The following is a 23,957-nucleotide window of genomic DNA, read 5'->3' as shown; positions in this document are numbered from 1 at the left end:
CTCCCTGCCGCCGCCTCCTCCTCCCTCAAGCTGCGGCCGCACGCTGCCGCCGCATCGGGCGCCTTTTAGTCCCATTCTGATGGGAAAGCGGCAGTGTCGGCGTGCTCGCGCTCTTCGCGCGCCTCTCCTGAGCGCCGCTGGGGCTCCCGCGCGGCGGGCGGTGCCGGCTGAGGGCTTCCGCGGGCGCGCGTTGAGCCCCTGGTTCGTAGCGGCGTGCGGTCTCCGTGTGGGGGAGCCGCTGTGGCGGCGCTGCTTGCGAAGGTTGGGGCTTTTATGGAAACGCCCGTTTGCTAAGGAAAGCGTCGGGCTGGTTGGGCAGCCAGGTGCCACAGCAGTCAGGTGGCCCTGGTGGCCCGCACAGCGAGACTGCACGCGTGCGTGCCCGGTCACCGCAGCGTGCTCCTGCACTGATCATCCTGCCAGCGCTTTCCCTGACCATGGCACCAGAATAGTACTTCACTATGTGAGAGTTATTTCTTTGCCATGTGAATAGGCCGTATCTGCTAGCTCTAAAGTATTTGTGGCCAGCGTTGAACTCTGTTAACAGTTTGTATCATTTAGTACCTAGGTACTACAGTTTATTTTGCAAACACAAGACGTGTCTCGTTCCCTCCTTTGGCAGGCTGTTCAGGGGGTCTCGGCGTGCTGAGTTCGGCTTTGTTCGTCATGCAGCGGGATTCACAAACCATCCAGAAGCCTTTTCCGCACGAGTGTTTTATAGCTAGGGCTCTGTGAGTCTGGGCAGACGCGAGAAGAATCTGGAGATGCTGGTGAATCACTTCTCTTGGCTGTGATTTATTTTTTCTTCCAAAAATGCTTTTATGCACTTTCTCAGTTTGAGAGCAAACTGAAGTTGGTGCTTTCTAGTGAAAGGTACTACTGAGGTTTGCTGATCCGCTTTCTTCTGCGTGTGTCTCGTCGCTCCTCTCTTCAAGCATCATACATGCATTTTATAAGTCTCTTCTTATTTCCCTTTTGTCAGTTCTTTATTCTAGCTTCCATTTTCAGTTCTTCATTTGAGCAAAATATTTTACATGTTCCTAAAACTGTTTTTCCTGTCTATTTACCGTAAGTTTATGTGACCTGTACAACTGAATGTCCAGATATGATTGTCAAGTCAGTAATGAGTCTTCCTTTAAAAACATATCTTTTAAAATTAAATAGAATGATATCTAGCAGTTGGGAGAAATAATGTAGGATGATGTATGTAGCTCTAAAATATTGCTCTGTGCTAGAATTAATTCCTTACTTAACAGCTGAATTTTATTAATTTAGAAACTTGCCCATGTATTAGTTGAGTGACACTGGGAGAAAGGTGCTATCTTTGTCTAATTATAGCAACTATAATCTCCTTTCATAAGCATAAGAGTAAAAAACTCTCTCCTGCTCTGCTGTAACTTGTTAAGTGACAATATTGTGTTATGTCACTAGTTTGGTAACACTTTTATGAGTGGAGATGGACTATTAACTTGTCCATCTAAGTGGTTGTGTCTGCTTCTATGCAACTGCTGATAGTTGGGTTGAGTAGTGGCCAGTTTCTGTAATGATCACATTCATACATATTCTCAGTATTTTTTTCTAGACCAGTGAACTGTGATCATAGCACATTGTTTACTTCTGTTTTTTGGGGAGGTGGGTTCATGTTTAATAATTTGCATGTAGGTGTCATAAGAGGTCTCTTTTAAGTGTTATAAACCATTTATGTAAGCCATAAATTCAGGGTCTTCTTGATACTTGCACAGGGCAAATCCTACGGAAGTGTTACACGTACCTGAGCATTGTGTAATGCTCACTGTGAAATTTCAGCAGAGTCATTGGAGCAGTTGGGATCTGTCCAGGTGCCTAAAATTCTTTGGGGATATCCTGTAACTCTTAACGCATCATTGAAAGACAGGAGCATCCTTGCAATCTTTGGGTTTTTTTGCCTGAAACTTTCCTCTGTTTTTCAGATCTTAAGGTTCTAGTTCTGCTGACCCAAGGGTGGCTGCTAAGGTTACCAGTGAGGAGTCAGAGCTCTGTCCACCAGTGTGAGTAGTCACATTTCTCTCTGAGATCATTTCACTTGCTTGTTTTTTTGTTTGTCTCACCTCATTCAAAGATTTTGTTATCTCATCCCTATTTATCTTTTGGTCTGAATTGCTGCCCTCCTGAGTTTTGCGAGGGATTATGTCTGTTAGAAGAGATGAACATGGAAAGGAAGAGATGAAATTTCAGGTTTAGGGGAATGCATCAAGTCATCCTCTCTCAATCCTTGCAAGATGAAGTCTTGGTAGAACAAGGAATAATTGAGAGTAATCATGTTTAACAGAAAGATTTCTAGGTGCTAAATTTATATAGACAGCATAGTCTGTGTGGAAAGGGGTTGGATGCAGCTGTGATACAGTTGGCAGGAGTGACAGTGGTGGTAAATGGACTGTTTAGTATTGAATCTTTTTCTTTTATAGCCTAACTTGCATGCTGCCTCAGGTGGGTATTAAATCCCCTTAACATCTCTCTTCTCTCTTCCCAAGTACATAATGTTTCTAGCTGTACAAATTCATTAATTGTTGTTTAACTTAAAAACATGGAAAGTTATATGGTCTTCCTGAACTATTGCAGGGCACACAGTCCTGGGAGTGACGAGAATATGTATTTGTTTTGCTCTTAAGCAGACAGGAAATAAGCCATTCTTCTTGCTCCTCAGGGCTTTCTATCCTACACTGTGCCTTAAACATGGAAACTGTAGAAATGACTAGTGTGTCCTTGAAACGTCCTCATTCTGAGGATGGTGTGGCTAATGCAGATGAAATTAAAAGACAGAAGATCTCAGAGAAGCCTAAGACAGGGAACAACTCTGGGCAGAGCGTTGAGACTGTAACAGAGCAACCTGAAAAATCTCTGCTTGAGGACACGAAAAATGAAATAATCCCCAATGAGGAAGGTGAGGAGCAGGAAGATGAGGAACTAGAGGACAGTGATGAAGATGGAGATCCAGAGAGCTTTGCAGACATGATGAAGCATGGACTGACAGAAAGCGATGTTGGCATAACTAAATTTGTTAGCTGTCATAAAGGGTTTTCTGGAATCTTAAAAGAGAGGTAACTCTTTGTCTTGTTATGTATGTTAATTCCTTGTCTTAGCAGCTGTTGTTCTCCATTTTCCTTTTCTCATAGGATGCAATTGGACTGTGTGTGGCCATTAGGGAGGTTCATCGCTTTCTTTTCCTCATGCTGAGACTGAAAGAAAAGTTTTATTTGGGATATTCTAGATTGTTTTTCTGTTTTTTTTTTCTTTCCTGTCGAATGGAACTCTGAAGAAGGAAGCTCTGTATGTTTGGAAATACATGATTATACTAACCTTTGCTATTGACCTTGCTGTTCGCAGCGGTATACAGCATAAAATCTTTTTACACTATGCCTACCTTTTACACAATTCTTCAGTGCTGATACAAGATGCACTGGATAACAGTGTTGAAGACATCATTCTCCATTTCTTCCTTGCTTTTTTGTGCTGAAGTGGCTGAGTGCGTATATCGGCAGATGGTCCTTCTGACTTTAAATAATACTCTGAGTTATACTATCATTTACAAAACACAAAAGCAAGGAGGTTTATAGCTTAGGGTGTGGAATCCTACATCATATACTTAGTAAAGCTGCTTGGTTGTTAGTATTTTTATTTCATGAAACTTGTCTTTTTTTTTTTTTAGTAACTAGCATCTTTCTGTAAAACTCTCAGAATGCAAATGCAAAACCCTCTAAAGTGAGCATCCATTATTGCCTTAACTTAGCAAAGCAGTTAAGCATGCTTTGTTTTAGACACCAAAAAGTCCTTATTTTTATATACTGGTTTCATATATAGGTCATCTTACATATGGACTATCTTATGTGCATTTTATTATTTATATATTTAAACTTTATGTACGACATAAAAGAGCTAGCATAATCCTCCACTGGTGAACCCAGTCTGTGTTGAACTGCCTTCTCTGAGATTTGCCCATCTCAAACAGAGGTGGCCAGATGTAGCTGTGTGGTAGAGATGTTTGCAGACTCATCGTTTTTCTTTGATCCTAGTTTGTAGCACCTATAACTAATTTAATCCTGATATTTGTATGGTGATCGTCACTAACATGTCTAGACAGCTACAGATAATAAGGCAGAGGACATGTAACACTCCTAAGGAAGGAATTCTACCAATATGATGTACAGCTGCACAGAGGTATGGTAAATGTAGGCTTGGAGGAGATACGATAGAAACGTTCCCATGGTGAAGTTGTATTCATCTCTCAACTTTTCATAAGCCAAGGGTTTGGGGGTTTTGTTTTTATCTTTACAAGCAGTTGCTATGTAAGAAAGAGTCAGGATGTTTTTACTATTGGACATAGTGACTTGGTCTAAAATATGACAGTCAAATTCTGTTTTGCTGTCCTAGAGTGTACAGAATAACTCTTTATTTGAAAGGCGTTCTTTATAATTGAACATATATAACAGAGTTGAATTTTGTCCTGCTTTTCTTAGAGTAGCTAACATACACTTTATTCTGCAGAACAACACAGTTAATGCATTTGTTCATGTTGTAACAACACAGTAGAGCCTTAATTGTCAGTAATGACTAGGACTGAGGATATGAATTACTGATCTCTGTAAGTTAGTAAAGAAATGACTCAGAATAATTACAGCAGTTGTTTGGTTATTCACATAGAAGTCTACTTTGTTTAGATACAGTAGACTTTCTACTATGTTTTCTTGGTATGTTTTTTGAGGGGCAGGAATAGCTAAAGCTTTCTAATGGCTGAAGTTTCTTTTATGCACCCCTGAATAAATTCTGGTAACAAATAGCTTCTTGGAAAGGGAATTCTTTCTTTTTTTTTTTTAACTGCAGTCTTAATGCATGTTTCTTTTTATCAGATACTCAGACTTCGTTGTTCATGAAATAGCAAAAGATGGGCGTGTGAGCCATTTAAATGACTTTTCTGTTCCAGTGGATGATGAGGTAAATTCTGAGGTAAAGATTTGGTAATGACTATACTCTTCAAAAAAAAAAAAACAAAAAAAAAACTTAAGAGAGTGGTGCAAATTGTTCTATATGAGTTACTGTGTGTGGTTTTTTTTTTTTTTTTTTTAATATGCTTAGGACCCATCAGAAGAAACATTTACAGTTTTGTCAGATGAAGATAAGAAGCGTTTAGAGGAGCTCCAGCTTTTTAAGAATAAGGAAACTAGTGTCGCCATAGAGGTAAAATTAATAAACAGCATGAAATTTTGGGGGAAAGGAGGGTAGGAATGAGTGAGTGACTGGAAGGTACCTGCTTTCTAGTGCATGTAAGGTGTAAGAACAGTTTGAACTTCGTATAACAGTAGGTAATACAGAAATGTTGCCAGTTTAGGGTTCAATTCTGTGAAGGTAAACTCAAATTCATACACATGAGTAGTCATTTTGATTTCAGTGGAATTATACACATGAACTCAAATGCATGTCTTAATTTTTGTGTTAAAGTTTTGGCTTTTTGTCTAGGAGTATTTTATAGGGTCATTGTTTAAGAAGGATTACATAAACATCCATCCTGATGGAAAAACTATTTCCAAGGTCAGTGTGTAGTGATTTAATAGAAAAGAGGATAAATATGGTCTTCCGTAACAAGAAAAATAAAAAGGTAGAAATGAAAAAAAAAAAAAACCCTTGATATTTTTAAACATCCAAATATTCCATACTTGAAGAACTGTTGAGCTAAATTTGGAACAGAGAAATGAGTAGAATTTTAAGTTTGACAATTTCAGATAAGCATTCATATATTAAAGAATCTTAGGGTCTTTTTTCTTTAACGCATATCGAAAAACTTAGTTTTTCCAGAATTGCTCCAGAAAGGTGAAATTTTGTTAAGCACAAAAGAAGTAAATAACTCTTGTGAGTTTTTGTTTGGTAATATTGAGACTGGGGCTTGTAGCAGAGTTAGCTGTTTATTTTTCAAACTAATTTTAATGAGTAGGCCAGACTGTTTAGTGTGATTCAGGATGTTAGTGTGATTCAGTAGGTTTTCTTTAAGTATACAAAACTTTAGCTCTGACAGAATCCTTCTCTGTTTGTATTACTTTATTTGGTTTTTGCATGCATGTATTTTAACACAGGTAATTGAAGACAGCAAAGAAAAAAGAACAATTATCCACCAGGCTATAAAGTCCTTGTTTCCTGGCTTGGAGACTAAAACAGAAGATCGAGATGGAAAAAAATACATTACTGCTTATCATGCTGCTGGGAAAAAAGCACTGGCAAGTGAGTTTCAGTATCGCAGTAGTTGGGTAAAGTAAATGCTGAATTTAAACTAAAAATTAAAAATCATTAGAAAGCAGGGTAAGCAGAGCATACATCCTAACTTAGTCCAACACTGTTGTTTTTTTTTTTCTCCTTGCACTGAGGCGGTGCATCTAAATAGCTAGGAACACAAGGGATATTTCCTACTGTAGTTGGCTGAAATACAATTTTAGATTTGTACTCGCTTTTTCTTTCAGATCATTAATCAAATAGAATTATGTTAGAAGTGGGAGGATTCTTTACTATTACAATGGGAATAGGTGAAATAGGGGCTTTATTTTATGTATTGCTTTAATTTAGCTTTTCTGAACTTAACCTGGATCCATAAGTATTTGCGCATTATGGAAGTAAGGGGTTGTAGATGAAACTTAATCGGCGAAATTCTGACTTTCTTGAAAATCCATGACAAAATTCTCAGTGACTTGAATAGAGACATGAGCTGCTTGTTTTCTCAGAAGTATAGTTTTATATCAGCACAATATATTTACTGTGGTCTTTAAGACAGTTTTGGTTATCAGGTTAGTTCTACTTCCAAAGCTAATTATATTTGCAGAAAATTGTCATTACTCATAAGTTATAGTTACTATTCTGAAAGAATAAAAATAATGAATAATACTGCATTTTGAAAATCTTTTGCCTAAATATTACCAGATTTAGGTTTGATTATTGAGGATAAATTAGTGTGTTCTAGATCTATTATGCTATTATTGTTTATTTGCTTCTGTAAGTCCAGAGGATTGTCTAAATGCAGAATTTTGCACATGTAACTGAAAGTATTAGTGTTTGGTTTTGTTTTGTTTTGTTTAAACTGATTTCATTTCAACCTGCAGATGACATAACATGTAAATCTATTCCTTTCATTTTAAAGATGAAGGAGATGGAGAAAGGAAAAGAGAAGGAAATAAGATAATTGAAAAGTTTAAATAAGAACATCTCCACATTCAGTTCAGTTTGTTACTTTCAAGGCTTTTTCTAAGCGAATATGGGAATGTTGTACAAATTGGTGCAAATTATGTGTTGCGTATTCTGTTCAGCTGTGTTTAGGAAACTTGTATGTTTGCATGCTTTATGCATGGAATATGCATACTTAACAAGAACAAAATTCTCCTCAGCCAGTTTCGTTTTGTGTTGGTTTGTAATAATTTTCCCTCCACCTTTCCCTTTTGCTGCTTATATTCTTTAACCATTGTTACAGTCAAGTGGTTCTTATTAAGCTGACTGGTCTTAACTAAGAGATACTGTATAAAAGAATTTTAAGCATTTGGAGTACATTGAAAATAATTTAGTGATATATCGTTAGGATTAAAACATTATCTGGAGCACCTTCTTGTGATGCAGAGGAACATCATCTATTAAAACTTGGATTCTTAAGTTGTGATGCTGCAGACACCTGTTCAAATTGGTTGAGGTGTATGCAATTCAGTGAGTGTGTGTAAATGCTTGTGAATTCAGGGTTTGAGAGTGCAAGTTGTTTTTTTTTTTAAGTCAGGATTATATTTGTCTTTTGTGTTTGTACAGCCAGTAACACATCTCAGTCCTGAGTGGGTCCCCTAGGCAAGAAACATTGCAGGAGCACATAATATTCAAATATTACCTGAGAGAGCTGTTTACTTTTGCTTTCAGTATAAAAGGTTACCAAAATACTTTTCTAAAAGATAAAATCAGAGCTGTTTTGTGTGTAGTAAGTCCACACCCAAAATACTTTAAATGCTGCCTTAATAAATTGTCAGTAAATTGCTGTTTCATCATTGTCCACAAATGAAGTTTGTTGCATCTCTGATTGAAGCTTTCCATACGTTCACTGTTTGCCTCTGCACGATTCCATTGCATAACTGTCTAAATTGCTGTCATCCACCACCTAACTGTTGGATGCTGTCTACAGCATAAACAATCCCATAACCATATACCTGCATGTTCACCTCTTAAAAACCCTTCAACAGTTTAAAAATTAAATGCTGCTGTTTTGTGCTCTTTATGCTATGCATTGGGACAGAGGTCAGAACTGCAACAGGTAAGAGATGTTGACATTTCATACTAAAAAAATGAAATGCCAACTATTGTGACCTCCTAACAGTGCTAAGACTGGCCAAACTAGTAAAAAATAATTCTAAAAAAACCTACACATAAGTAACATTTAAAATTCTCAGAAACAGCCAATAATTGAGCTTGTGCTGCCTCTTCTTTGCCAGTGCAGTATAGACCCTAGTCATTCAGTGCAGAGAAAGCCTGCCAGTAAGAAGTGATATGAAGGACCAGGATTGATGATACTATTTGAAATCTATGGTAAATTTCCCTTTGATTTCATTAAGCCAAGACTTTGCCCTTTAGAACTTATTTTGAACACCACTGTCTGGATCTAGACAACTTTAAAGCAAACATCTCATATTCTGATATTAAAAAAAGCAAGCTTCTAGCCCTCAAATTGCAGCAAAAGGTTTGAAAAAAAAGCTCGAAAAATATGATTCTACTGTCAAATATGTAACATGACTCTAAAAAATAGTAATAAGGAATACAGACTGTCCCTCACATCCATCTACCCAATTGAATAATTTCAGGTGTTGGGCAAGGAATAGTTAAATATTGGGACTGTAGCTGCAGCCTTCCACCCCTGGGGATGGAGGGCAGTGCAGTGGATAGGCTGCTGGCTGTAGTGACCTAACCATGAGGAGGCTGTTGGTATATTGTACATACGAGTGCTTTAGTCTCACTTTGATTAGGGCTCCCTTTTTGAAGGCTGTCTAAATGAGGGCGTGCAAGATGGAATAGTTAAACTTTGAGAAATATTCCAGTTGGAGAAGACTTTCCTTGTGAATCACTGTCCGTTTTTCTCTCTTCTGTTCTAATTAATGAATCCTTCATGAAGGTATCTTGCTCTTCAAACTGAATGCAGTATTTCATTGATCATGCTTAAGGATATGCGTGAAGTAAATTGATTGGTGTCTCAGAAGGGAGGCCAACAGGAGCATGAGGCTTCTTAACAGCTTTTTGATCATAGTGTCCAGTTTAGGTCCTAGAAAACTCCTTAGTATTTTGGGGGGGACTTTGTTTTGAAACCAATGGCGCAAGGCAGGTGTTGCAATAATTAAGCAATTAAAACTATATACATAGGATATTCCATACTGTAGCATGAGAAATTGTTTTGACAGAAGCAGTTGTATGGATGGTACTTTCTCAAAAAAGGCAACAGTTGTCTTTTATCAGAAAGTTTAATGAGGCTTCAACATACTCACTGCCTGCATGGATACATGGGTTTTATTAGACTTAAGTGAACAAACTAGCAAAATTTCCAAAGAACTGCCTTCCCGTGTCAGTGTTGATATACCAGAATAGGACTGGCTTATTTTTTTAGCTTTTACTGTTAAGAAAGGAGCTTAAGCCATTCTTGTACAAAAACAGAAGTATCTGCTTCGTGGCTATCAAGAGAAAATGGATTTTTTTATTAAATAGAAAAAGAAACTCAGTTTTGTTCTTATCAAACAAAAACTTGATAAATGAGGCACCTTAAAATTGTTTGCTAGGCTCTTGTAGGATCAATCCCCCTTCCCAGTAATGCAATCAACAGTAAATAATTGTAAAATGAAAGTTTATGTCTGAAAACATTACCAAATGTGCTGACAGTTTTGCTCCCCTCTCCAGCAAACCCCAAATAATTGTACAGTATTGTAAATCTCTTGTTAGTCTACAAGAGCTAAAGTTATCTCTCCCTTCAGCATTCTCTAAACATGGCACAGTTTCGGCTTTGAATTATTTGATAATTTTTTATTGTGGCAGATTTACCTCTTTCAAAGGACTTTTTTTCTAAAATTCACCGTAAGTAATTTTTTGCCAATATACTTTTTTAGGCATTTGTAAAGATATAACCCATGCTTTTACATTACATGCAGGAAAAAAACCTACAGAAATAAATACCACATTAGTAATGTAATGTAAGGAATGTTGTTGTCTTCACACAAACAGGGCTCTGGTGGTCCTTGTCTATTAACTTCAGCAGGCATTAGAAGAAATGAAGAGTGGTTTTATTGCTGAAAGTCAGTGCACTAATAATGTTTTTGAGGAGCTTAATCAGGCAATAAGGCAATTAAATGGCCAGGGAAAATTTTTTAGGTAACTTAATGCAAAGGAAACTGTCATCATTTGTTCAAACTTTCTTAAGTGACAGAATTGATACCTTTACATAGAAAAGTATACAGCCCAGTGGAAGGGCAGAAGGTGCTTCTCAAGTGCTTTGCAGCTGTAGCAGTCAAATTTTTTTTTTTTTTAAGCAGATGGAAACTATGAGAAATCACAGTTGCATATCTGTTTTAAATGGAGCTGCAATGGCAACTATATTCATTAAATTAAAAAATGAAACTTTTGTAATTTTAACTTTTTGTTTTTAAAGATCCAAGAAAACACTCTTGGCCAAAATCTAGGGGAAGCTATTGCCACTTTGTACTGTACAAGGAGAACAAGGATACTATGGATGCCATTAATGTGTTATCAAAATTTTTAAGGTAAGACTATTTGGCTAGCATGCAATCCTCTCCTAAATATTTCGTGTTACTGTGAATATTGTGCTTCAAGAGTACGTGAGAGTAATACAAGTGATTACTGTCATCTAATTTTTAGCCGTTGTTAAAAAACCATGATTTAGAATATCAAATTTGAAACTTTAAGTTTTGGGTGGGGGGGAGAATGCAACAAAATAATCCCAAGCAATTTATTTATAAGACCGCACCATATTACTTAAGGAGAAAGAAATTCTGCAAATTCAGTTGGCTGATCCAAGCAAACGTCAGGCAGTTCATAGCCTTCATGTGTGTATTATTGAAATTAAAATTTTCCCAAGTGTGTGAAGATATTCAAAGATGATACGAATCTGTGTCAGATACTGTTGTGGTAATATGCTTACCATTTCTTGAGCAGTCACTGTTGATAATCTGAAACTGTAGTTCCATATATTAATTTCTCCATGGCAACACAGTCTTAGTTCTGTCCACCCCATCCAATGCAACAACAGAAAGATTTGTGAAAGTCATGATGTGAACATAATGAATTGCAGAAGAAGAACTATTTTTAAATTGAATCAGTTCAGTGATCTATTCATAGGGAAGCTTCCCTACTCTTTCCTTCCGCTTCCCTTCATCCTTCCCCTCCAAAAATAAATGTTTATGCTTCAGACTCTAACCAGTGTATTGCTAGTATTTGTATTTGAAAATGGGGTGTAGTTTGGTGGAAATGTATATGTAATGGCAATCCTGCTATCCCCGGTACCCCTAGCTGGAACAACCGGAAGCAGTTTCTGTTTAACACAGACTGTAAATTGCAATGTGGAAAGGAACAAATTTTAAATTAACTTCTCTTATTTTCACATAATGTGCATGCATGGTGTTCGGATAGGCATATTATTTGAAATTTAAAGAAGAAATGGACATGATTAAATTTTTTGATAGTGATCACTGCACATTCTTCCACTGAGTGGATGTATATAAAGAAATATGTCAAAGCTCATATTCTGAAAGAACAGCCATGCTGTAAGTGAATCTGTGCATATAACAATATCTGGTAATTAAAAGAGGAAAGTTTCCCTGTGTTTTATATACTTACAGATGAGGTTAGAAAATGTCACATATATTCAGCAGTGTCAAACTCTAGCATAGTTCTGGGCAATAACTTTTTTTTCCTGTTTGAACAAAATAAAACAAAGTTGTTTAATGTATTTTTTTTCATTTATTTTTAACATAAAAGAGAAACTAATAATTCTAGCTAGTTATGCTGAAAATCAGTTGTGTCCAATCTGTGTTGACCTCAATATATATATAATGTTTTTTACTGTTGTTTTTAAGAGTGAAGCCAAACATATTTTCCTACATGGGAACTAAAGATAAAAGGGCTATAACAGTTCAAGAGATTGCTGTTCTTAGGTAAGTGAAAATATACTGGAGTATTTGCACTCCTAGCGTGATAACTTGGCTACCTTGCTAAAAACTCTGAAGACTCTTGTTTTAGAAATACTCTTTACTATGCATACTGTTTAAAAGCAGTATTTGTACCTTTTGTTCTTAACCTAGACTCTGAGGCAGGTTTTCTGCTTTACTGCAGAAAGCAGTATGGCATGTGACACAAACGGCAGATTCAGGTCCTGATCTTGTAAAGCTCTCGAATGTCACGTGCGTTAATGGAGATGCACTGTACTCTTTTATCTGATGATGATTGCTAATATTTTCAGTCAGTCATGTTCTTGAGTTGTAGATGGGGCACATGGGCATAGGTTTGTTTGAAGCAGTGAGCCAAGTTGTGTACACGCTGTCATGCTGCATGACTCATGCAACAGCAGAGAAACAGAATGACGTGATGAAAATTCACCCCCATTTCCTTCCTGACTTTTTGTTTCCCCCTTTCTCCGGTTGGAATCCTATTTTCCTTTCTCACTGAACTCTCTCTGAACAGCTCTGAAGAACGCTAAACACTGCCTTTACTCATCTGTGAGTAACCAGGAGCAAAAAAAGACTAGAAAAATTTCCTGCCTTAATTTACTTCCATAAGTAGCCTACTAAAATAAAGTAAAATTATTTTGGCATACTCCAAGATAATTATATGATTCCTTGGCACTTCAAATTAGTGCTACATCAATAACTGAGGATAATAGATGCCCTGCAGTCAAGCTTTACAGTATCTGTTTAGCTGGTTAGAATATTCTATCTCCTCTGCTTTTACAACTCTTTGAAAACCACACTTGTCAAGTGGAGGAGTTCTCAGATTTGAGAGTTTTAGAACCAGTAATTTTATCAAATCCTTGTTAAAAGGAGGGCATCCTCCCAGGGGTTTGCATGTGCATATGTTTGTGCATGTAAAAGGAATTACTAATTCATGTCAGAAGCCCTAAATTATCATTCCTGAAAGACAGGTGTGCCAACTGATGATGATCAACCAAACTTGTGATATAGCCATCTCTGTTACTGTTCTGTATGTCTGTAGCATCACATTTAGCGTAGTGTCCAAGAGCTTCAGTGTGTTGTAAGCATTGCCTGGGGGAAAAACTATCTATTCTGGTGTCGGTTCAGTACTGCTGAACTACAGGCTCTTCCATATAGCATAGGGGAAGGAGGGGGTAGAAAAGGGGAAGTTACTGATCATCAGCCCACTCTGAAATGAGTGTGCTGGCCATGCTGATCGACGAACTGGTCGATCTGGTCGATCCTGGTGTAAATTATGGAGAATGGCAAAGAGCAGATCTGCAGTGCAAAGAACAGGATATGTTTCCAAAACTGCCTGCAACAAAAATGAGAACTGCAGGAGTGACAGGTAGATTTCCTACTCCTTCATATGCGTTAAGCTTACACAAAGGCTAATTAGCTATGCATTTAAGACTGTGCTGACTTCAGTTCATTCATGGTGTATTTACTCAAATACAGCAAATAAAGCTGTGGGGAGCCAGTATACCTCAATATTGCGATTCTTTTTTCCTGAGTGTTTATTCTGACATAGATGTGAAAAGATACGATGTGAACCATGTCAAAGTATACGCAGTATGCACTTTGTCTTGTGAATATATAGGTCTTGGGGAAATATCTGTCCTTCCCTTTTAGATACTTAAAATAAATATTTTGAAGATAACAGTAGAAAAATGGGGAAGCTGAACCAGTTACTTATTAAAGCATTTGCTTTTTGTCTTGAAATGCTGACACTTCCATGTTTAGTTAACTATGTGCTTTTCTAGGCATAGATTGATCAGTGTTGGTCTGTTTCTTTTTAGAATCACTGCACAAAGACTTGCTCATTTGAATAAATGCTTGATGAACTTTAAATTAGGAAACTTCAGTTACAAGAACCATCCACTGAAATTAGGAGAACTGCAAGGGAACCACTTCACTGTTGTTCTCAGGTAATGTGTTAGTATGTATTTAGATAGTTCTGTTAGGTTCCCCCCCCCCCCCTTAAATCATGGGATATCAGTGCATATAACCTTACAACAAAGAAGAAAAGTAATCTATTAGGAGTTGGAGGGAGTCTATTGAATTTCATAATTGTTATATAACATCGATGTTGAGCTTTAATACTTTGGAGATCATTAAATAGTATGGGCCCTTGAAAATCTGTAGATAACAAAATGATATTTTTAAATACGTTGCTAGAAACATAACAGGAACTGATGACCAGATAGAGCAAGCAATGCAATCTCTCAGGGAAATTGGATTCATTAATTACTATGGAATGCAAAGATTCGGAACTACAGCTGTTCCTACATATCAGATTGGCAGGTATGTGTTGTTTCATCCCATCTTTCTTTTCGTGTGTTTTTTTTTTTTTTTTTNTTTTTTTTTTTTTTTTTACTATATTAATTTATTGTATCCTTGTATAACTTCTAACTTATTTTTGCAAAAGTTTTTCTATCATATTGCCTGTGCCAGTTTTAATTTTGATTCAAGAAAGAAGTTGTCTTTGAAGTTGCTCCAGCATATACCTTACATAGCATTACTACCACTAATATTACATAAATCCAAACATTAATACTGCTTTCTTTGGGTAAGTTTGCCACATACTTAAATATATTAAGTTCTTAATAAACTTTGCTGTTTGAATTTTAGAGCTATTCTACAGAACAATTGGAATGAAGTAATGGATTTGATATTAAAACCACGACCGGGAGGTAAGGACTAAATATTTCAAGTCTGTCTGTCTGTCTGTCTTTCCCCCCTGCCCCCCCCCCAACATTTTTAGATTCTGTGGATTTTTTATTATTATTATTATTATTATTATTACTTGTTTATTTGTTTTAACATTTAAAAGGGCATTTGTGTGGAAAGCTTTGCATATGCTGTACTTCGGTCAGTTTAGTGATGGAAAGGTAGCCTTCAGACTCTCTGCCTTTTCTGTTTCTACTTCCTTGCTGTGCATTTTCTTGAGGTGTGGGTGAAAAGGGATATGAGTACTAACACACCGAGTGTGCTCAGGCTCCGCTTGGAGCCCTGGTACTGTTTTCCCGCACAGCCAGGAGCTCTTCCCAGCATGACTCCTGAGTGAGGAATAGCTCCCTCTGGCTTCTGGGGGAAAGGCAGGGGATCCGTAAGAATGGACTTGATCCCCTGTGCAGTGCTGAGGGCGGTGTGTAATCTGGCCCTACTGGCACTGATTGACAGGCACAAAAGAGTGCTGACAAGACCTTTAAGCATGGAAGAGTAGGTGGTTTTCCAGGCGGAAACTACCAGAGGCAGCAGTCTATTTTGTTTATGCTGGAGATGACAGGAACGCGCAGTAGGGGTGGGGGCAGTCCCACTGCCTGGCTAGTCGCCTCACTGCCACTGCTTCCTCAGCCAGGCAACCCCGCAACCCACCCGTCTCTCTGGGGCTTCACTCTTGCACCTGATTTGTCTCTGTCATGTCAGCATACAATTCAATTTACCAATGCTTCTAAAAAACCTTAAACTGACCATTAACACTTCCAAAAATTATATATTTTTTTCCTTCTTTTCCCTATAAATAACACATTACATTTAAATCTAGCAGCACTTAGTAGAATTTATCAAAACCATTTCCTAAGTATACATCAAAATACGGTGGGAGAACTGGTGGCACATGCTAACACTAATTATGATAACTACAACTTTAAATTTTCAGTTATTAACAAAAAGATGAATTTTTTGGGTGTGTAGTTAAAATATTTTATTTCACGTTCTTGTTCTAGCTGAGAAAGGATACTTAGTAAAATGCAGAGAAGAATGGGCAAAGACTAAAGATCCAGCAGCAGCCCTCAAGAAACTGCCTGTAAAAAGGTGTGTGGAAGGACAGCTTCTTCGTGGACTCTCAAAGTATGGAATGAAGAACATAATCTCTGCATTTGGCATAGTGAGTGTGAAAGTGTTGTGGGGTGTTTCCTTAAATAAGCATGCTGTTTTTGTTGTGATGGTCTCATGATGCATTTGAAATAGACTAATAGAAGGTCGTGATTGAGAACATCCAGCAGGGATTTACTAATGGTAAATCAACCTCTCTGCCTTCTATGATAAAAATATTAGCTCTGTGAACAAAGGGATTAAGCAATAGATGCTTAATGAGGGTGAGGTTACGTGTAAATCTTTACATGTTTCCTGCCTGTTTGCTTGAAGTACTGCTACATAGTAACTTGTGACATCTGTAATTAATGTATGCATAATGAGCTCCCCAAATAATACAACGGTCTTTCTTTTTAAGTTGGAAGCTATACTGTTACACTTAGTAACCATGTCTAATACAGATCAGAAGCTTGTGCAGAAATGCAATATCAAATTTTTTCTCTTGCTTTAAGAGTGTGAATCAAACTCATAGTGTGCTAATGAAACAATTTGGCACTGAGATAATGGGCTCACTATCATTTTCAAGTACTGTAATCAAGACTGGATCTTTGGAGAAAATGCCTCTTCACCAGCAGGTTACTGGACCCTGTGTAGAAACTGAGGAGTAATTTCTAGTTTATGAACAAGATAATTAGGATATCATTCTGCCCTGACACCTGCAAAGTTTACTTAAGATATCGGGAGGTTGAGTGTTATGTACCAGCCATCTGTTAAGCTGTTTAATAAAAAATTAAAGCTTTAGTTTTTTTGTTTTTTTTTAATCTAAGCACAATGTTTGTGTGAATTTCAAATGTATAAAAGTATTATTTCTTCACATACTCTTCCTCCAAATAAAGACCAAAAATGAAGTCTGTATACCACTAAAGAGAATGCTAATCATGAGGCTGGAGAAGGAAATGTTTCAAATAAATCCTTTTTTGGGGGGTGTGATGGAGAGAAAAAAATAAAAATACTTCTCTCTAATGTTTTTTTTTTCCCCCCCCTTACATCCAGATACCAAGAAATAATCGTTTAATGTATATTCATAGCTACCAGAGTTATGTATGGAACAATATGGTGAGCAAAAGAATAGAAGAATATGGTCTTAAAGCTGTACCAGGAGATCTCATACTTAAAGGAGGTAAAATCAGATGAACAAAAAGCCAGTGATGCTTTATAGTCCAAATTTTGCTAAGGTAATTGTAACAGACACTCATACTGGTAACTCTTTATTTTTCTGTTCTGACTGTAGCCACAGCTGTTCATATTGAAGAAGATGATGTTGATAACTACACTATCCATGATATAGTGATGCCACTGCCTGGATTTGATATTATTTATCCAAAGCATAAAAGTAAGTTTGAATGTTAACTTGCATAGTCACTCTGAAAATGCAAATCTTTCTTAAGATTGCCTAGGTCTAATTTTCCTTTTAAGAACAACTTCTGGCATCCTTTAAAAAAATAATCAATTTCAGAGCTCTGATACTTTGATAATATACTACTGTTAGCTGGGATAACAATAGCCTGCATTGTCACTTGTTTCATTTAGCATAAATCTGTTTCATATTTCTTTATAGCAAATAGCTTTTCCAAAGAAAGAAAATACTAAGGCAAAATGTTTTGCTTCATAAAACAGCATGGGGGTGAGGGGAATAATTGGTGAAATGTTCATAGAAAAGTGTGTGTGTATTTGATTTTAAAGTAGAAAATGAACTAACTTTCTAGGGTTCATAGCCCAAGCAAAAGCTTAAAGTTAGGAAAAAGAACCAGATCTGGTTTAATTAAAGGTTAAGGGATATATATGTGTGTGTGTGTGTGTGTGTGTGTGTGTGTATATGTATATGCATATATTTTTTTATGTTTATCTTTCACCTTTGCATATAAAATGTATTAGATCTAAATTGCTTTTGTTAGAGTAGGTTGAGTTATCTATAATTATTTGCATGGAGCGCAATGTTGTTATTAAGGCACAGAGTTGTAGAATCATTGGGTTGGAAAGGATCTCGGGATCCTTGGTCAAAGCAAGATCAACTCCATATTTGGGCCAGCTTGCTCAGGTTTTGTTGTGTCAGGTCTGAAACTTCCAAGGACAGATGTTCTCTAAGGTCTCCCCTAAGCCTTCTCTTCTCTGGGTTAAAGAAGCCTAATTCTCTCAGTCTCTCCTCACAGCATGTGCTAAAGCCCGCCGGCCATTGTGGTAGCCCTTCAGTGAATTCATTCAAGTTTATCAGTATCTTCTTTGTACCAGGGTGTCCAAAACTGGACACGGGATTCCAAATGCAGTCTAATGAGTGCATAATAAAGGGCAATAAACACTTTTCTCCATGCAGCTACTGGGTGCACTCCTGTTGACATATCCCAGTATGCTGTTGGCCTTCATTGATGCCAGGGCACTCTTTTAATTAATACTTAACTTCCTTTCTATTGGGACTCAAGAAATTTTCAGCAGAGTTGCTTCACAGCCACTCAGTCCCCATCCTGTACCACTGCAGGGGGTTAGTCTGTCCCAGATGCAGGAATTTGCATTTGTCCTTGCAGAATTTCAGGAGGTTCCTGTTGGCCCATTCCTCTAGCCTGTCTAGGTCCCTCTGAATGGCAGTCCTGCACTTGAGTGTATCAACTGCACCCTCAGCTTGATGTTGTCCACAAACTTGGTGGGATGAATCCCAGCTCCTCCTCCAGGTACGCTGGTAAAGGTAGTTAACATGTTCCAGGATAGACTCTTGAGGAACTTCACTTGTAAGCAGCTTCTGGGTGGATTACAAACCAGTAGCCACTACCCTTTGAGACCATGATCCAACCAGTTCTTCACCCATCAAGTAGTCCACCCATCCAGACTGTAAGGCTCTAGCCTTGGATACAAGGATACTGTGGGAACGTGTCAAAAAACTTGCTAAATAAAGGCAAGGCAGACAACATCCACTGCTCTCCCTTTGTTCACAGAGCTAATATTTTTATCATAGAAGGCAGAGAGGTTGATTTACCATTAGTAAATCCCTGCTGGATGTTCTCAATCACGACCTTCTCCTTCATGTGCTCAGAAAAGTGTTTCAAGAGGAGTTGCTCCATGATTTTCCCAGGGATCAAAGTAAGTCTGACTGGTCTGTAGTTCCCTAGGTCATCCTTTCTGCTCTTTTCGAAGATGGATGCAACATTAGTCTTTTACTAGTCAACAGAGACCTCCCCTGATCTCCATGACATTTCAATGATAGAGAATGGCATTACGACGACACGAGCCAGCTTTCAGCCTATGCGTCTTCTCTGGTCCCATGGAGCTGTATGGGTCAAGATTTCTCAAAAGATGCCTGACTTCATCCTCTTCCACTACTGGTAGTTTCTCTCCTTTTTGAACCTTGTCTCCAGGCACAGAGGCCCAGGAGACCTTGTTAGTCAAGACTGAGGCAAAGGATTTAGGAGCCCACATTTTCCTTGTATTCTTTTACTGCTGATGTGGCAATTAAGCTCTTCTTAATTGCTCTTGATGTCTGGTGCCAGTTTCAACTCTAGCTGAGCTTTGGCTTTCCTAACACCATCCCTATGTGTCGGGACGTTTGTACTTTCTTTGTAGCCTGTCCAACCTTTCACCTCCTGTATATATCCTTTTTACATTTGAGGGTAGTCAAGTTTTGCCAAGCCAGTCTCCTGATACATTCCCTTGTTTTCCTGAATATTGGGTTGAACTGTTCTTGTGCTTGGAAGAGGTTGTCCTTACAGACCAGTCAGCTTTCTTGAGGTTCTTTGCCTGTCAGAGCTAAGTCCCACAGAATCCTATTTACCACCCACTGTTGAAATATTTGGAAAGTAACAATCTGTTTGAGATGATGTGTGACACTGAACCACATGTAATTCAAAGATTGAAAAGAAAAGCTGAAATTTTTAATATCAGTATATTTGTAATGTGATCTGCCCTTAGTAAGCTTAAGTTATTCCTCTTGAAACTTCCCAATTGGACAGAAGTAATACTGGAAATTGCACTGCAGAATAGACACATCAAACTGCATATTAGTTGCAGTATATCCTTGTATTTCCATTGCCAACCTCCTCCCCATCATGTGTACATACGCATACTCTTACTTAAGGATACAAGACCAATGACTCATTCTGTTGGCTGTTTCAGTTAGAAGTACTCAGTGTTCCCTATCAGCTAACTTCTTCAGAGGGCTTTTTTTTTTTTTTTTTTAACTCATTTTGGTCTTTGCTGCTTTTTCGAAAATAGGAATGGGTACTCTAGTCCCTCTTTTTTTTCACTCCCCCCCATATACCTGAGATTGAGTCTTGCGTCAATAAGTGAAGTGTCAATAAAATATTTTATGTAAGTTTTGTTTTCAGCTTATATTTTGATTGTCAAGCAAGAGATTCTGGGTTCCTTGACTCTACTAATCAGGTTGTATAAGAAAACATTGTAAGTAATATGATTTGCGACAAATAATTTTAAACTTCTGTCTAACATTTATCCCACATATGCTGAAGATCACTGGAAAACAAGGGAAGGAATGGTATGTAAAAACTACCTCTATTGAAACTGGCCATACTAAACACTCTCTGCTTAATGTTTTCCCTTCTTGCAGTTGGTGAGGCCTACAAGGAAATGCTAGTAGCTGACAATCTTGATATCAACAACATGAGGCATAAGATTAGAGATTACTCACTCTCAGGAGCATACAGAAAGATCATCATTCGACCTCAGAATGTCAACTGGTGAGTAGGAGGATAAAGGAAATTACACTTGAATTGACAGTGTAGAGTATATGTAGGATGACTAAGAAAGTGCCATTAGATCATGGTGGGTACATGTAGACCAAAATGTAAGTAAGAAGGAATCTTTATTCATTTTCCTCACATTTTTACACAGTTGAACTTGAGCCTTATTTCATCACTGAGCCTCTGGTTCTATGAGATGTGTTAGTGTCAAGATGTCTATCTAGTTGTTAATATCCCTTGCAATAAGGCTTGCCTAAACACTTCATAGATAATTAATTATTCATGTTGAAACTACAATAGATAATACAAACCAGGTGTTTTGGCAATCTTACTGTGAGAAAAGTTGGTCCCCAATTGCCTGCATGTTGATCATTTGTATTATTTAAATGTACTAAATCATTATTATGAGGGATACAACCTAGTTGTCATATGGCAACTGAATAAATATCTTTTAAACAGGTTATTGTACAAATGTGCAGAATGACCTGATTACTGTGTTACACAGAAAAGGATATGGAGGATTTTGGATGGAGACAAAAATTCAAATACTTGCATTTTATTTTAGTTACTGCTGATTTTTAGAGCTTATCTGCTTTCTCACTTACTATTCAGCCTAGCTTTATTTTTTTTTTCCTTAAGCATCCTTTTTAGGGTTGATGCCATTCTTTCTATAACTTCATAAACTACACTTGTATAGCTGGAAATCCTGATATCCCATGGGGGAGGGGGGGGAAGCTGACTTATGTAAAGAAATTTCTCACTAGTTTATTATTTTGTGATGATCTTCATTAAACAGACTCAAGCTTTCTATTTAAAGCTTTATCAGTTATTGCACCATAAATAACACCTTCCCAAGTTTGTACTGGTGAATCATTTCATCTCAGGGATATTTTTGTAGCTACCAAATTTTAATAATAATAATAAAAAAGTCTTATGTATATTATAAAGGGAGGTCGTTGCATATGATGATCCTAGAATCCCACTATTTAGTACGGATTTGGATAAGCTGGAAGGAAAACCACTACCAGTTCTTCCTACAGGTAAGTTAACATTTCTGCTGATGTTTGCAAAATAGATGTTTGATCTTACTGTTGTTTCAAACCGCAACATATTGAAAGCTCTTTTAAAGAGCTTACTGTTAGGTAATGATAGAGAAGAGGAGGTACCCAAAGTTAGGTACCTGATTAAGGACCCTTATTTCTCAAAAAAAGTACAAGCAAGCTCTTCCAGCAGTCTGTATTGACTGTTGGATTTTCTTACAGATCTCTGTAAAATGAAGTAAATGTCTAACCATAAACGTCTATGAAATGTATAAAGAAAAGGTGGAATTAAGCCACAAATTGGCTATATGCTTGAGCACATATTATTTGTGCTAAACATAAGAGACTATTCAAATACTTAAGTCAACTGAAATTTTTTAAAATAACTTTGGTCCCAAGGTCTTTTGATTCTGCTTTCCAGAAAATAAAAGGTTAAAGGGGACTCAGAATTGTTTTGAAAGAACAGGGTTTTTTTTCTTTTTTAAAAGAAGACAAAAATACCCTACTCTGACAAAATTGATCAACTATATAATTTTTGATAAATATTTATCTTACATAGTCACTTCCTGCTGAGAGAAGATATTAAATGGAAGTTATTTTATGAAATTTCACTTTATGCTACACTGTGTACAGTATGGATTGTAAATTGAATTTTTTTTTTAAGTTTTGATGTCCACTTTTGATGGTATCCAGGATAAGCATTTTTTATGGTCTTAACAGTCTGTTCTTGTCTGTATTTCCTCCTATCTCTGATATGACAGACGGTAAATTCCGGGCACTAAAGATGGAGTTCTCCCTTCCCCCATCCACTTATGCTACTATGGCAATTCGAGAAGTGCTAAAAATGGACACAAGTATAAAAAATCAGACACAGCTGAATACTACCTGGTTACGCTGAATGAACTGTAAAATGAGTTAGATTTTATCATGTATAAAGTGTTTTACTACTTACATGTTCTGGACAAATCTTTAAAGATTGGTAGCAAGAGATTTGTATTTTTTAAAGTTTTTATTAGTGCAAGAAATTAACATAAATCATTTGCAAGGTAGTGGTTGTAATATAATGTAGATCTTAGTGATTGATGCTTTTTAATGAAAGAATAAATTGCTTGAGGTGTAACATGGCTGCGTCTTTAAGAAGTGGGCTCACAATAGTTTCAGACCTGGAGGAACCTTTAGTTCACTTGTCTGGAAGTGCAGCGAGCATTGAATGTTTTCATGAGTTTAGCACAACTTAAACTCTCTCCAAACATATTTAATTACAGATTAGAAAAACCAATTCCAATGAAACTAAGATATTGATGAATATTTGTATCAAAAAAGGAAGTTTATGAAGCCCTAGGATGCCGGTAGCATTTGCGCTGATGTGGTAGAGGATTCTGTTAGCAAGCCATTTTATGTGGGGTAATGGTGTACAGCTGTTTTACTTACCTGTAGTCTTTTACTAAGAAAATATTTGTGCGTATTTTCCTGTTTTACTAATACCTGTACTAAAGAACAGGTAATGAAAATAAATTAATCAAAAAGTCTAGGTGAATGTCATAACTATTTCCTCTACGCATCTTGGTTTGTCCATTGCTGGCAGTGGATGAGCCAGATGCCTAGTAGGGGGGAAAAAAAACATTATAAAGCCATTCTAAAATGACAGTTACTGCCTTTGCAATCTGTTTCTATACCAAATAAGAAAACTTGTGTTGCTTGTGTTAATAAACTCATGGAAATACAAAACAGTCTCTGCTGTTGTACCTTTTTATTGTTCAAATGCAACTTAAATCCTTAAAACATGCCTGATGATAAATGCTCTGAAGAAGATGGAGGGGAGGTGCGTTCTTGAAGCAGCAGGACTGTAATTTCCACGCGGGAATAAAATCAGTGCTACAGCGAGCTGCTCTGCGCCTCCGCCGCCACAGCGGCTGTGAGGGACGAGGCCGTTACGCGCCGCCGGGGCGGGAGGGCGGTGCTGCCCCTCCCCCCACCTCAGGCGGCTGGGCGGGGCCGGGGGCGGTTGGCCGCTCGCCACAGAGGCGGGCAAAGGCGCATGCGCTTTCGGCTCCGCCGGCGCCCGGCCGTGCGCGGCGCTGTGCGCGCGTGACCCGCTGTGGCGGCCGCCGCCCCTGGGCTTTTTCGGCTGGTGACGT

At 37.6% G+C, this 23,957-nt stretch overlaps 1 protein-coding gene across 4 annotated transcripts; it reads left to right on the top strand.

Annotated features, from left to right (window-relative positions):
• Window positions 1-627: 627 nt before the first annotated feature.
• PUS7 (pseudouridylate synthase 7) lies at window positions 628-23,541 on the top strand. 4 transcript variants are annotated; one of them, XM_026059049.1, is made up of 17 exons: window positions 628-731; window positions 1,950-2,027; window positions 2,684-3,077; window positions 4,884-4,980; window positions 5,110-5,211; window positions 6,102-6,246; window positions 10,667-10,778; window positions 12,111-12,188; window positions 14,021-14,149; window positions 14,400-14,525; window positions 14,853-14,914; window positions 15,950-16,110; window positions 17,091-17,217; window positions 17,329-17,430; window positions 20,647-20,776; window positions 21,728-21,819; window positions 22,581-23,541. In XM_026059049.1, the coding sequence occupies exons 3-17, from the start codon at window positions 2,713-2,715 to the stop codon at window positions 22,715-22,717; spliced, it is 1,965 nt and encodes a 654-aa protein (XP_025914834.1). In that variant the 5' UTR covers window positions 628-731; window positions 1,950-2,027; window positions 2,684-2,712; the 3' UTR covers window positions 22,718-23,541. The 4 variants fall into 4 exon arrangements, with proteins under 4 accessions (XP_025914834.1, XP_025914835.1, XP_025914832.1 ...); XM_026059050.1 differs by having other exon boundaries at window positions 628-770; window positions 4,884-4,968; XM_026059047.1 differs by having other exon boundaries at window positions 628-770.
• Window positions 23,542-23,957: the final 416 nt, after the last annotated feature.

The sequence above is a fragment of the Apteryx rowi genome, unplaced genomic scaffold (genome assembly GCF_003343035.1).
Source record: "Apteryx rowi isolate R43461 unplaced genomic scaffold, aptRow1 scaffold_151, whole genome shotgun sequence".
NCBI classification, from domain to species: domain Eukaryota; kingdom Metazoa; phylum Chordata; class Aves; order Apterygiformes; family Apterygidae; genus Apteryx; species Apteryx rowi.
This window is presented reverse-complemented; position numbering and strand designations above follow the sequence as displayed.

Bases quoted from the DNA above. Each gene is read 5' to 3' on its own strand.
- PUS7 (XM_026059049.1), top strand. From the start codon at position 2,713: ATGGAAACTGTAGAAATGACTAGTGTGTCCTTGAAACGTCCTCATTCT. The intron at 5,212-6,101 runs GTAAAATTAATA...ATTTTAACACAG, and splicing joins AAACTAGTGTCGCCATAGAG to GTAATTGAAGACAGCAAAGA. The intron at 14,150-14,399 runs GTAATGTGTTAG...ATACGTTGCTAG, and splicing joins CACTTCACTGTTGTTCTCAG to AAACATAACAGGAACTGATG.